Source organism: Hyperoodon ampullatus, assembly GCF_949752795.1.
Source record: "Hyperoodon ampullatus genome assembly, chromosome: 5".
Classification (NCBI taxonomy): Eukaryota; Metazoa; Chordata; class Mammalia; order Artiodactyla; family Ziphiidae; genus Hyperoodon; species Hyperoodon ampullatus.
Genome location: NC_136918.1, coordinates 141,250,641 through 141,265,282, shown reverse-complemented (window position 1 = coordinate 141,265,282; position 14,642 = coordinate 141,250,641). Strand labels below are relative to the sequence as shown.

The window sequence follows — 14,642 nt, the reverse complement described above, 5'->3', positions numbered from 1 at the left end:
AGGGCCACAGACAGCAGATAAATGAGACAAATGAAAAGAAATCTGGATCATTCCTGGATGCAAAGGTGAAGGAAAGGGAGAGGAAACTTCAACATGGGAAAACAATGAATCCTCACAAGAAAAACACAACAGTGGATAGCTAAGGCCTTCTCTTAGAATAGTAGTGCATTCAAAGGGCTTTGAGAAAAGGTAAAACCAGAACACTCACATATCAAAGTCATCTGTGAATGACAGCATCATCCTGCATGAAAAGACACTCAGATTGTTGAATTCTTGACTATGGAGTGAAGGGAGCCCATCTTCACTTTAGCTTTTTTTCTTTCCCCCAATCACTTACTTTCCAATGTCCTCCTCTAATATGTATTAAGAGGGCTGGTTGCCAGGAGAGGTTTGCTATAAATCTGTTGGTCGGTCTTCATTGATCCTTGTTGTAAGCATGTGTGACCCACTGGCTGGATGACAAGTGCATAAACTCTGGAATCCTTGTTTTAAGCAGGAAACAAAAATGGACAACATTGTCCAGATAAATTGGCTCTTCAGAAGCTATTTTCTTCCCTGATGGGGTCTGGGAAATAGAATGGACCCCTCCCAATGCTGCCTAAATCTCCCATCTTGATAGGTTGGCTGCCATGCTACGTGACAGCACGGAAGCCAGCTCTCAACTTGAACCCACACGTCCAGGCTGGGGTTCACTGCCTGAGAGCTCCCTCTGAACTGACTGACCCAGGCCTCTGATCAACAGCTGCATCCTGGGTCTGGAGTCCAGGCATCTCTTCTATTTTTATACCCTGCCCATTAGATCTTTAGTCAGTAAGATATAAATCTAAGGTCATTCTTACCCATCACTTTTTTACACCTCATAAATGCTCAGAACCACTCTCTTCTTTATCTACAATAAATTTTTTGAGAATGTCCACTGTGCTGAAGTCTTGATTTGGACAGGGCAGTGGGTCAGATTTCAAACATTTTTTAGGAACCCTTGTGCTCTTGGCACTTGCAGTCAAGTTCTTGGAAATCAGACATTTGATATGTTAATGGTGACCATAGAGGAGATAGAAGTAGCCAGTTCTTGCTGAGCTGATGGTGGATGGGTGAGTGCCAGTGGAGACCAGAGGAAGGAGAGGACTCCTTGGATGGAGACAGTCAAAGGAGGCTCCCCAATGAGTTGGAAGTGGAGCTGGCCATGGAGTGAGTCATGTGTCGATAGTGGAAAAAGGAAGAAGTGCATTCTCTGACTGGGGCTTTCATGAGATGAGAAAGCGTAAGAGAGTTGGAATCCCCATGCTTAATCAAGCAGTCAAAGAGAATCCTAGATGGAGGGACATCCAGGAGACATTAGTCTGGAAAGATTCCTGTAGGGCTCAAATCTTACAACAGGCACTGTTGAGATTTGGGGAGAGGGAGGGCATGATCAAAGTGGCTTCTTAGGATACTTGTCTTCTCCAGTATCTTGCAACCCAGATTCAAAATGTGTTTCAAGACCCCTACCTGATTCCTTCTTCTACATTTCTTCCTACCTCGCCATTAACTCCATTCTCTTAGGTTCATGAAAGCAAACAATTATTTTTGACCCACTTAATCAGTTGTTCTTTGAGGCTATTGAACAGCCAGAGAACAGTATCCTCAACTGCCTTCCCATCTGGATGTTCTCTCTTTGTACATCAACCAACTGTTTCCCTTTATTCCAAGTAGACACATGCTCCAAGCAGGAATGTTTAAAGTATCGTCCAAAACAACTTTTAAAGTAAGGGGTATTAGGTACTAACTTGTCTTAGGGTGATATGAAGCCCACTGCCAGACAAATGGATTGAAGTGCTTCCACTGGTCCATACCCACTTCCCCTGCTGGCTTGTTGTTCATGTAACTCAGAGAGGTCCCCAGAGTCTCTTCAAAAAAAGCTGGAACTTGCACCACAGCCCATAAATTCCCTGCACTTAGTGTACGAAATCCCTGCACTTATGGATTTTTAAAAGAGATCTGTTTTCTAATATGTCCTCAAGAATTTCTTTAACATTAACACGTTCCTAAATTTACCTCTGACTATTCAACCTACAAATGAATAGTAGAACTTAAACTTGGCCTGTTACAGTTAGAATTGTTGCTTACTTTTGTGCATGAAAACAATACTTTCTCTTCATGTGATTTGGTAGATTTTTCTTTGATTAAAAATGTTTTGCTTAGTGTAACTTTACAAACCTAATTAGCAAGTGCTGCAAAAAGGAGAAAAGTTATCTGGGGCTCTGTGAGTGGTGGAAACTAAATACATCTCTTGGAAATACCTGGGTTAGAATTCCAACTCTACACTTACCTTGAGGAAGATGTATTTAACCCCTTTGACCTTCAGTATCTTCATCTGTAAAGAAGGATAATGAGACTTCTTGGGGTTGTTGTGAAGATAAATGGGGAGATATACATCTCACCTATTACACTGATTGGGAGAAGCAAGTGCTCAACAGGTGAAGGTGATGGAGGTGGTGGAGGTGCTGGAGGGATAGTAGTAACTGGTGGCAGTGATTTTGGCCCTGAGTTAGTGTTGGAGGTGATGGTGGTAACAGTGATACTTAGGGTAATGTTAGTGTCAGTGGTGATGGTGGTGGATGTATTGGAGGTATGGCAGTGATTTACTGATGAAGGAGGTGATAAGGATGGTGGTAAAGGTGGGAGAGATGGCTGTGGCATTGGGTAATGGTGGTGGTGGTGATGATGGTGATGATGCTGGTGATGGAGGTGGTGGTGATGTTGGTGATGATGCTGGTGATGGAGGTGGTGGTGATGTTGGTGATGATGCTGGTGATGGAGGTGATGGTGATGTTGGTGATGATGCTGGTGATGGAGGTGGTGGCAGTGATGAAGGTGGTGATGATGCTGGTGATGGAGGTGGTGGCAGTGATGTACAGTGATGGTTGTCTTGGGGGCATGAGGTAGTGGAGGTGGTAAGAGGTGGTGGTGTGCATGTAGGTAGTGGGGATGGTGATGGTGATGGTGATGGTGAAGATGTGGTGGTAGAGGTGGTGAGTATTGACTGGTGGTGTTCACTGTGGTCGTGGTGAAGGAAGCTACTGTTGTAACTGAATTAGAAAGAGAAATAACCGAGAGATGATTTCAGCACACTAACTTTTATGAAAACAGCTTTATTGAGATGAAATTAACATACCATCACATTTTCTGTTTTAAGCGTACGATTCCATGTTTTTTTGTATGTTTACAGAGATGTGCAGCCATCACCAGAATCTAATTTTAGAAAATTTTCATCACTCACAACAAAGCCCATACCCATTAGTAGTCACTCCCCATTTCTCCCCCAACACAATCCTTTTCAGATGGTTTTCAAAACCTCTGGGGGCCCGCATGCTGTGGAATCAAAAGTGCATATTTCATTTGTAAGAAAAATCCATCGCTTCTTTCTCAGGTGCAACAATTCATTCTGCATGATAACTAGCGATTGTATTAGAGCCCTGGAAAGAAATGTGTGAAACCACTGCTACCTTCAAATAACTCACCACTCTATTCATACATACCTCTTCAAAATCAGAATATTAAGGGCTTCCCTGGTGGCGCAGTGGTTGAGAATTTGCCTGCCAATGCAGGGGACACAGGTTCGAGCCCTGGTCTGGGAGGATCCCACGTGCCGCAGAGCAACTAGGCCCGTGAGCCACAATTACTGAGCCTGCGCATCTGGAGCCTGAGCTCCACTACAAGAGAGGCTGGGATATTGAGAGGCCCGCGCACCGCGATGAAGAGTGGCCCCCACTTGCCACAACTAGAGAAAGCCCTCTCACAGAAATGAAGACCAAACACACCCATAAAATAAAATAAATAAATAAATTTAAAAAAATAATCAGAATATTAAGAAAACTGGAGGAGAGCTCTCTTCTTTGTTCCTTGTGATAAACACAGTCCCTTGCATTATCATATTGGATTTCACATCTAAAAGAATAATAACAAAAAATCCTATCTCATTAACAGTCAACTGAAACACAACCTTTTTGAAATAAGATACCCAATAAGTCCCACTTCTGGGACTTCAGTCCAATAAACAAACTTAAAAACAGATGCACTGTATCACAGAGGTTCACTTGCGGTAAGAAATAAGTTACAAAACAATATCCCGAACAAAATTGTTGGAAAAATGATTCAATAAAACATGGAATATGATTTTTAAAAACTGGAAGTAAACATGAAAGTATGATCATAATAGCATATTAAATAAAAATAATCAGTCACTAAATTATAGAGTATGAAGACCATGTGAAAACCAAAAACAAACTTCAATTTCACTTAGAGAAAAAAATATCAGAATTTGAATAATGATTACATAGGAATGGTGGCTGTATACTTTTATCATTACAAAAAAAAACACTAAAATAATTTTCTACAAAATATTTTGCAGAAGAATCCAATAAACAAAAATAACCTTCGTGTCACTCCAGAATTAGCAGGACTAAAATTTAGTTCTAAGAAAAATGTAAAGAATGTTTTATTTCTTTACAAAATATTTAACCTGAACAGAACAAAAACCGCTGTGTTGCCTATCCTATTTAAGCAGTTAGAATGTGTTTTCACCCTCAGAAAGTGAAAAAAGGAAGATTTCTCCACCCACCTATCTGTGCAACCAAATCACAGGCATGATTAATCCCCCCAAACCCAGGAAGGGAAATGTCAGCCAGCAGGTCCCTCTGCTTGTAGAAGATTCAGCTAAATTGGGTGCTGTGAGTGAACATTTTCTCGTGGGCATTTGCCTCCACTCCCTACACCCCCTACCTGATCAGACTCCATAGTGCCTCTCCTGGGATCCTGACTTGGCATCTCAGGGAGACTTAAATCGTCACAGGGAGCCTGTTGAAAAATTAGAGTATTTTTTAAATTTAAAAAGTCCTTTATATTTGGGTGACCATATTAAACATTAAAAAACTTTGTGAAATAGGAGAAAAATCTTTGTTTTATATTTGACTTATCCATGGCTTTTGGAGGGAAATTGCTTTTGCTAATTAATCAAATGATACAAATGCAATTCAGTGGTTTAGGTAAAACAAATTCCAGGTAATGGAATTCTCAAAATCTGAAATCTTTGGATCCAATTTTAAATCAGAGTGAAACATTGTAGTTCACCAATGCAAAAGCAGGAGCGCATAGACACTTGCTTATAATAAGAAAAGGGTGTGCTTTTGTGTCAACGTCTGACTGCCAACTTGACTGCAGAAGTAATGGTTTCCAGGCTGTTTCTTTGATACCTATTAGCACCATGTAAATGCCTGAAATCAGATGAGTTGTTGAGAAAGGCAGTGGGATCCAAGAAAAGCATAAATGAGGAAACTCGTCTGAAAAAAGAAATGTGATTTTACTGCCCTTGTGTAACTCAGACAAACACCCAAAGACAGCTGGCGACATTCATGTCGTGGGGGGGCTGGCATGGTAGGCAATCCACAGCGTCTGCTGAATTCGTTCATGGCGCTGTCTGCTCCCGACTTTCTTCTGCCTTCTTCCTGCTGGTGGTCCAGCCTCACCCCACCCCCATCCTGGGCAGATCCTCTCTGTCTGCCATTCCTCACCCCTGGGCATTCAGCAGCGCCCCCCAATCCATTCCAGCTCCTCTGTCTCTCCCACCCCACACCCTCCCTCCCCTTCCGGAGCCCTGGCCATCCCTCCAGCCCCGCCTGCGGTCAGCATCTTCTGACTGCTTCAGACCACGCTCACTTTGCCACTTTCGAGAAGCCCGCTGGCCTTCACCGTCCAGTACCACACACCTGAACGCTTCAGATGTCTCCGCAGTTTCCTGAGTGCGTGTTTCCTCTCTCCAATGGGATTGTAAGCACTTTCAGAAAGCTTTTCAGAGCCCCAAGAGACCTTAATCCACGGTTTGTACTGAAATACACATGTACACATACACATGCACATACATACACATATCTGCTCACACATATGCACACACAGACATAATACAAATACACACGCTCACAGACACACACACACACACACACACATAGCTGTTGGTTGCCTGAAAGCCTACCACACCTTTATTACTTTAGAGCATCACTTTGATGTTGTTCTTAAAATATACTTGAAAAAAGTCTGGATTCTAAAAAATCCAACGTGTCAGCGAAAATTGTTCTGTTTTTGACTCGTAACTCTAGCCTCACCTTGCTCAGCTTAAATCACCATAAAATGATCCCCGAATGACTCAGGCCTTAATGAAAGAGGTTTGCCCTCCTGCCAGGGGTGGAATCCCCTTCACATCCAGCTTTTGACGTGGAAACACCTTTTTTCTGGAATATTCCATTAGAGTATAAGCTCCATGAGGGCAGGGACCTTTTTTAAAAAATCACTTCTGTTCCCCAGTGCCTGGAACAATGTGGCAGAGTTCCGTAGATTTTGCTGGATGAAAACACGAACATCAGTCTCCCCAGGTGATGGTTGGCGTAGGCAGAGGTACCACAGACACAATCCATCTTTCAAAACTTCCCCACCACTTAGAGAAGTCGGCTGTCCTGGCAGCATGATGGGGAGGGGCTGAGAGCACAGGCTCTGTGGTGGATTCCCCTCCTGTCCCTCATGTCTGACCTCCTGTGTCCATGAAGGTCTTGGTGGTGCTATGTCCTGGGGCTGCAATGAGGGTTGGGCTCATTCACGCAGGTAAAGGCAGAGCACGTGGCCACGAGCAGCCTCTAAGTATGAGTTTGCTGCTAATATTACTATTACTATTACTGCTGCCACACCTGTTATGATTATTTCCACACTTATTCAATTTCATTTCTATTTGCCTAAGAGGAGGGCAGGTGCCGGTTTTCCTCTTGTCACACCTCGAGTATTCTTTTTTGTTTGATTGTTTAGCTACTCACATTTTACTTGGTAACTTTGCAACATCCAAATTATTCATGGAGTATAATTCGTAGCTTGGCCATAGGTATACAGTAGGATTAACCGGCTTTCGAACAGGTTTAAAGCATCCGAAAATAGCATTGTTTTTTACCAAGTCACAAACAGTGTTCTTTAGTGATTCTTCTCTTTCCTGTTTAGGCTCCCAAGAAACATCTGCAAAATGGGATTATCCGTGGTTACCAAATAGGTTACCGCGAGTACAGCACTGGGGGCAACTTCCAGTTCAACATCATCAGTATCGACACCACGGGGGACAGTGAGATTTACACCCTCAGCAACCTAAACAAGTTCACCCAGTACGGCCTGGTGGTGCAGGCCTGCAACCGGGCTGGGACGGGGCCTTCTTCTCAGGAAGTCATCACCACCACCCTCGAGGATGGTAGGTTCCAGCCGCTGCTCTGGATCCCCAGAGCCTGGTTGCCTTCGGGCTTTGCAGTGACAATGGCATCCAGGCCGGCAGGGACTGGGGGTTCCAGTGGGGAAGCTGCCCTGATTAACTCGTGGGCTGCCTTGGTTCGGTGCCCTTGACAGACCTTGACTGCAAAGCCAAATCCATCCCTTTTTCAGCATCCTTCTCCATCAAGCCCAAGAGGTGGGCTTTTCCCGCGTGAAACCAAAGCTCTCCCTATGACTGCGGCAGTCTGGCCAGAATGTAGAAATCTGATTTTCTAAGAATTTCTCACAAATCAATGTAAAGGAGGATTTTTTTCTTTTTCTTTTTCTTTTTTCTTTCTTTCTCTTTCTTTCTTTCCTCCCTCCCTCCCTCTTTCTTTCTTCCTTTCTTTCTTTCTTTCTCTCTCTCTCTCTCTCTCTCTCTCTCTCTCTCTCTCTCTCTCTCTCTCTCTCTCTTCTCTTTCTTTTCTTTCTCTCTTTCTTTTTCTTTTTTTGATTGCTTTTTATTTTCAAGCATTCTTAGACCAGAGAACAGGAATGAGCAAGCTTCCTTGGAGCAAATCTCACGGTGACTGAGCGCCCCCTAGTGTCCATAAGGAATTAATGTACCCTCCCACCTTGACCACCTAAGAGCTCACATTTTCCAGCAGTGCTTGAAAAGAGAGACAGCCCTAGTGTCCAGAAGCACCATCTTTGAGGTGCAGAGGTCAGATATAGGGTTAGCTGTAGGAGTCGGTGATAGATTCTTCCAGCAGCAAGCTTGTACGGCAGTTGCCTCTCGTGCAACTAGCCACTGGGTCATAGGTTTGAGAACACACATGGTGACTTGCATCTCTAATTTCCGACCGTTTTCACAGGGAGAGAAGTCTTAGACAGCTAGAAACCAGAAGTCCAGGATTTTCTTTCCATCTTCATAGTCTTTGCAGGCGTGGTTAGATAGGCCTTTGGGTTTTCACTTTGATGTTCATCTTTCACTGATGTTTGCAATTCAGTCACTATTTTGCCCCCGCTCCCAGCCACGACATTTAAGGTTTGCATAAACCCACATGGAAAATACTTCAAATATCCTTCTAGCCTGTATCCTAGTCCATTTACGCTCTTTCCTCTGACGACTGGTATAGTATTGAAAGGGGCCCTGCTGGGGATGGGACAGTGAATACGATGACATGTCTGCTTTTTGGCACTTTCAATAGTGAGGCTTTCAATTTACATGCCAGGTATTACTCCGTATGAGGAGATGTACTGTATAAAGTACATGTAACTTACAACAGTAACTTGCAAGGGTAATGGGAAAATAAGCCAGACCAGCAATGGTGTTTTACTCATGTAATAGGATCAGAAGTGTTCTCAACTCCATAAGCCTGGGGCTTAAAAGTGAAGCAGTTATTTCTGGAAAGAGACAGTGGAAGTCATATGAAGTCACTGCATTTTACTGAGTTATCATAATATTTGTATAGAGAAATGGTACTCATTTTTTCCCTTAATTTGGGGGATTGAGTGCAATTTTTTCTTTTCCTGGACTTTGAAATATTAAGCTAATGTTGCTTATTCACTATTGCTTTGCTAATTAAACCACTCACAGTTATTACAGATTCTACTTATCTAATTTCAGTGCCCAGTTACCCCCCCGAAAATGTCCAAGCCATAGCAACATCACCAGAAAGCATATCAATATCCTGGTCCACACTTCCCAAGGAAGCCTTGAATGGAATTCTCCAGGGGTTCAGAGTCATTTACTGGGCCAACCTCATGGACGGAGGTAAGGGGATTAAACTAGAACTTTGAGTTTGCCCCAAAGGATGCGCAATGGAATTTGCAGACCCCCTCCTCCTACCGTGGGATTCAGCACAGGGTGGGCAGTTCTTTATCGATGGGTACTTTTCTCCTTTCCCCACGTCTTTCTGTTATCTCATATCTGACATTTTAACAGGTGTGCACAGCTGTTTAAATCATATACCTTCAAAAAACAATTTGAAGGATAGGAGGGGGTGGCACTTGGGGAATCTAGGAATAGATGTGTTTTCCTAATTATGAGTATCTATGTCAAGCCTCTGCAGGCAGCACCAAAACCTTGATCTGTATCTAGAAAGTTCTGCGTGATGTGTATCCTAAAAGGCTGACTTCCTCCTATTCCCCGATAGGACTCAGCAGGGAAAATTCTTAAGCTCCTGTAGTTGAACTAGAATGGGTTCAGGAAGAATGCCAGAGCCAGAACACCTTGGGAGGAGTATTATTGTTCCCATGAGGAGCGCTTTCATCCCAAACCCTCCATTTTTGTCCCCTCCTTTTTCTTTTTTCCTCCATGTATTCCCTCTCTTCCTTCTTTTTTTTTTTTTTTTTTTTTTTTTTTTTGCTGTACGCGGGCCTCTCACTGCTGTGGCCTTTCCCGTTGCGGAGCACAGGCTCCGGACGCGCAGGCTCAGCGGCCATGGCTCACGGGCCCAGCCGCTCCGCACCACGCGGGATATTCCCGGACCAGGGCACGAACCCGCATCTCCTGCGTTGACAGGTGGACTCTCAAACACTGCGCCACCAGGGAAACGCCCCTCCCTTCCTTCTTGTTTCTTTGTGATTATTATTTTTTTTCTTTCAAGTTGTAAGACAAAATTCTCCAGTTTGGAGGCAAGACTTGGCACGAGAGAGGGTCAGCTCAGGGAGTGGCGAGATTGGGGCTCCAAGTGTCTTGAGCAGAACAGAGGCCTGACGTCACTGAGCCAGGCTGAGCCCCGCTCCAGGAGCACGACAGGCCCACCCTGAGCTACAGCCCCTAACAGGAAAGGCTCTGCTCTCTGCTTGTGGCCCAGGACTTGGGTGGCCCACACCTGGACCCTCGCCCGCTCCCCATATCCAGCCCCCGCGGGTGCCTCCCCTCTGGTTTGGGGCTTCCTGCAGCTCTTCTGACTGTGGGTCCTCTGAGTCTGGGCAAACGCAGAGGCCCCCAGGGCATTTCCCACCTCTGCTCAGGACCACCTGGGTCTGCTCTGCCAACCCGGTCGCTTTCCCCACCCAGGTAATCAGAACACACTGGGCCTCAGAGGCTGCAGGGGTTCCACTGTTGGTGCCAGAATAAAGGAAGGAAGACACATTAGCAAAGGCAGCTTAATTTGCTAAGTAAATAGCAGAGTTCCAGGCTTAGCTGTTTACATCTGCAGCCAGACTTGTGTCTCAGAACTGAGGACCAGATCCTATTCCCTTGATGTCGAGGTAGCACTTTCCATAGTGCCAGCAGTGGGAGACATTCTGATTCACCTTCTGGGCCCCCCCAAAGCAGACGTGTTACCTGAGCAGCTACTCTGTGCTGAGCTCCTGCTTGACGCCGAGGATGCAGCATCTGCCCCGATGGATGCTCTAGGCTAGTGAGAGTGGGGATATGTGATGCATACAGAACCTCCAGCCCAGTAAGGCACAGCCAGCTCCACAGAGGGACAGAGTTAAACAGATGATTCATTTCACCTCCTCCCTGCAAACAGAGCTTTAAAATTCCCATAGAAGTAAAATACGGAGCAATGAAAACTTTCAAAGTATCTACTTTACTGACACAATACAGTAATAGATCGTTGCATATACTTGTTCTGGTTTCTAGTCCTCATCTTGAATAAGATGAAATTAAACACCCTAACATACTCACCTAAAGACAGTGTTACACTAAAATCGTTCCTTTTTTGTTCTTGTTGGAAACCGTTCCATAATCCGGTGGGTACTGTTCATCACATTTTCACATTTTACTCATCTGTGCTAATAATGCCTATAAGCACCTTAGTTCTACGATGGATGATATGGTTGATATTGTCAGTCAACTTTACGCTTTAAAACTTTAAAAACTTGAACATTTAAAAACATAAAAGTCTTTAAATAAAGAATGCTTGGAAATGCATACAGTTTCTAAAGATACTTTTACTCACTGTATGAAGATCAAGGTGATGTGCTTAATGCCCAATGTAGTAGTACTACACTTAATCTCCAAAAGATGAGAAAGAAACCCTCAGAAACCTGCTGTGAACAGTCATTCTTGACCGGCTACCTCTGAGAAGTGACATTTATGCATTCGCAGGGAATTTCATGGAATTACTGGATTCTTCTGCACAAGCTCTTAGATTGCAGCCCTGAGGTTCCCACAGACACACAACACATAGTGATCATGGAAAGAACTATACCTGCTAAGCTTGAGAATACACCACACATACATACACATACACTCACTCGTGCAGGCCAAGAGAGAAAGAGATCGTTACTACTGCTGTGATTAGCAATTGCCCCAAATACTTTTAAAAATATGCATTAAAAAGCATTTTGTTATTGTTAATATGACCAGATAAAACTGGTTAATATATTTGATAGGACAGGTTAAATGTACAATAGGTCAGTGAAATTTCTGAGTATTTTATAATCTGAAAGTCAAAGAATTTTTAAGACCTGACAGAAGCAGTTAGTCTAAGATTGCTAGGAAAATGGCACACTTTGAAAAATGCACTATTTCCATCGGAATTGGAGCTGCTTTTCAACCCTCTGTGTTTCTTCAAGACAAAAACGACAGATTCTGAATCAAAGCAACGTTTAAGTGCCAACCAAGACTTTAGCTACGATGTTGGCAGGTTGAGGAGGTGCTTGGGAAAAGTGATTTCCACCCCTATTTTGATTTCTTCCTTAGACCCTTTAAGAATGAAGAAGGGTGTAAATAAATACATAAAACTATTTTGTTTTAAAATATAAAGTTTTTCTTAAAAAAACTTTTTTGTACTATAAATAGTATGATTTCTGAATTTATTTTCTATATTAATTTCATATTATTTTACTCATGATTTCAACTGAACACTATTCTTTACTTCCCATATATTTTAAAAAATTTATTTTATTGAAGTAGAGTTGATTTACAATGTTGTGCTAACTTCTACTGTACTGTCCCATATATATATATATATTTTTTTTTTCTTTAAATTACTCCACTGGGGCCGTGAAAACTAGGTGATAGAAATCCATGTTTAAGCCATAAAAAAAGAAAAGGAGCTTGAAAGAATGATAAATGAAGCACACTGTTTTGAATTTGACTTTTTTCATAATTTTCCTTTTTATTTCCTCTACATTGATGAGTCAGGGACATACCCTCCCAGCAGAGAGAATGAGGTGCTTTTGTGGTCGATTCTGGGGCACAGGTAGTTTTTAAAAATCCTTGGCGGGAGGTAATTTTGAACAGGGGGTTGGACTGCATTCATATTCATGGTTCGTGATAAATTAGTTCATCCAAATAATATGAACTCCAATATGAGTCAATATCCAAATACCAATTCTAATTAGTATGGTAATTCATGAGCGGGTGTAATTCTTTTGGGTCAAGTGTTGCTTTCTTTAAACAGATCAGGGTGTCCCACTTTGCCTTTCTCCCTCTTCACTGTCCTCTTCCTCATCACTGTGTCTCACTGGGGAACAGCCCTGTCCCATCGGCACATCTTTCCCCTGCACTGTAATTGTAGCTCATACTTCTCCTGTGATGTAGAGACCCTGGGTCCTTCTTAAAGATAAAAACAAAAGCATAAAACCAGAAGCCCCAAGAGGTCACATGATATGGTCAATTTCTCATAACTAGCCCTGCACACAGCCCCGTGGAAGAACCTCCCCTGAGTTGCATTTTCCCTGACTGTGTGTGTGTGTGTGTCTAATCTTTGGCATAATGTAGAAGTTCCTAAATCTGAAAAGATCTTGATGAGATCTATACTTAAACTTTTTCCATTAGCATTTGAATTTTTTAACCTACTCCAATTGACCTGTATTATCTATGTTCAGGAAAATGAAAATTATAAATGAATAATATAATGGAAAGAGGTCTGATGGTCACCCAGGGCAGACTTTTCCTTCACAGGAGAGAATTTCTAACCCATCTGAGGGTAACGATTGTCAGCTTTCCGAATGCACAGTGACCACACAGGAGCAAACATTTTTTTTTTTATTTTCATAAGCCATCTGCTCTGGTTTCTAGATTGTGGCCCCTAAAAGTCTGCCAGCAGCTGGTCTCCCCCAGAAGACACTAGGCCACAGGCATCTTTGGGGGGCTGCGCCCTTTGCTGTGCTCTCTCCCCCCAGCAAAGCATCCCACCCCCAGAACTCATCCACAAGCTGCCCAAGGTGGGAACAGGCATCAGGCTCCTGTTGGGGTCTGGGGCTGTGTCTGTGCCCATTTTTCCCGTCCCCTCATAGCCCTCATCACACACAGGGGTCCCTGGCATGTGAGTGACAAGCCTTGGCTACGCCCTGCTTTATTTTAAATTCAACTATCCTGCTATGTCCAGTTCAGCCTTGATCCTTTTGATGACGAAAAGTAAAAACAGTCACCATAATCACCAAACAGCTGGCCACTAATCTCCGAACTTCCATGCAATATGCCAGAAGGACAAGAGGAAAGAAAATCAAAGAGCAGGAAGAGAAAACCAGCCGGCAGAACCGCATCTCATCTGGCCGCCATTCAGGCCCACTGAGCGGCCACAGGGAGTGGCTGAGAGTGGGGAACCGTGGCCGTGCGGCCATGCCCTGTGGTGCAACGGCCCATGCTCTCAGCCCCCGTACTCGGCTCCGGGACCTGGGGAAGCTATTGAGCCTCTGCCTTCCTCAGTTTCCTCTCCTGTAAAATGAATGGGTTGTGGAAACAAGAGCATGGTCATGTTGGGTGAATGAGTTAACCTGGGAACCCAGAACCTAAGGAAGCACGCACGGCGTGTCAGCTGCCTTTACTGAGGCCAGAGAGCATGAGAGACCCTTTGGGGCTGCCTCACTGTGTGCATTGTGTGCAGAGGTGACCAGACACGAAGGAGGACTCCCTCCTGGACCCCATCTCCCAGGTCAGTTCTGAGTAACCGGGCACAGCGGGCACGGGGACCAGCCTGCACCAAACATCCCACACACGACCACTTGCCCTAAAGGTGAGCAGTCCTCAGGCCCCTCTCTCCTCGTCCGTCAGTGGCTCATTTCAAAATTCAGAGCACCCGAGGCGGTATTTAACACATCACCATGAGTTTTCTCAAACTGCCATGTATCATGTACCTCAGATCGGCCAGCATAAAGGTCCATCTTTGCACGTCATTAGCTGATCCCACACCAGAACGTGAAGTAGTTTTAGCTGATGCCACGTCCCCGGCACATCAGCCGAAGGGTTCACTCCAGTTGACGGGAGGGGCTTGCTGTGCTGCAGTCGCTCATATACTTAAGTTAGGTGCTGAAAAACACGTCTGCCTTAAAGAAGTTTGCTTTTTTAAATGGAAAAATGAAGCTCGACTTGTAGAAGCCTCTTGATGAGCAGTTAGAAGGGTCTCTGCAGGGTGAGCATAGTGGTCCTGGCTCCCTGGGGCCTGGGGTGCAGGAAACCTGCTTGGGGACAGTTCAGGAGG

The 14,642-nt window shown here is 44.1% G+C and overlaps 1 protein-coding gene across 2 annotated transcripts in view; it reads left to right on the top strand.

The window, feature by feature from the left end:
* DSCAM (DS cell adhesion molecule) overlaps positions 1-14,642 on the top strand; it is a gene marked incomplete at both ends in the record, with an annotated part of 733,341 nt that overhangs the window by 623,726 nt on the left and 94,973 nt on the right. For both annotated transcript variants that reach the window (XM_079704973.1, XM_079704974.1), the window contains 2 exons: positions 7,015-7,255; positions 8,882-9,028. In XM_079704973.1, coding sequence (XP_079561099.1) covers positions 7,015-7,255; positions 8,882-9,028 — 388 coding nt within the window. The remainder of the gene's footprint in view (positions 1-7,014; positions 7,256-8,881; positions 9,029-14,642) is intronic.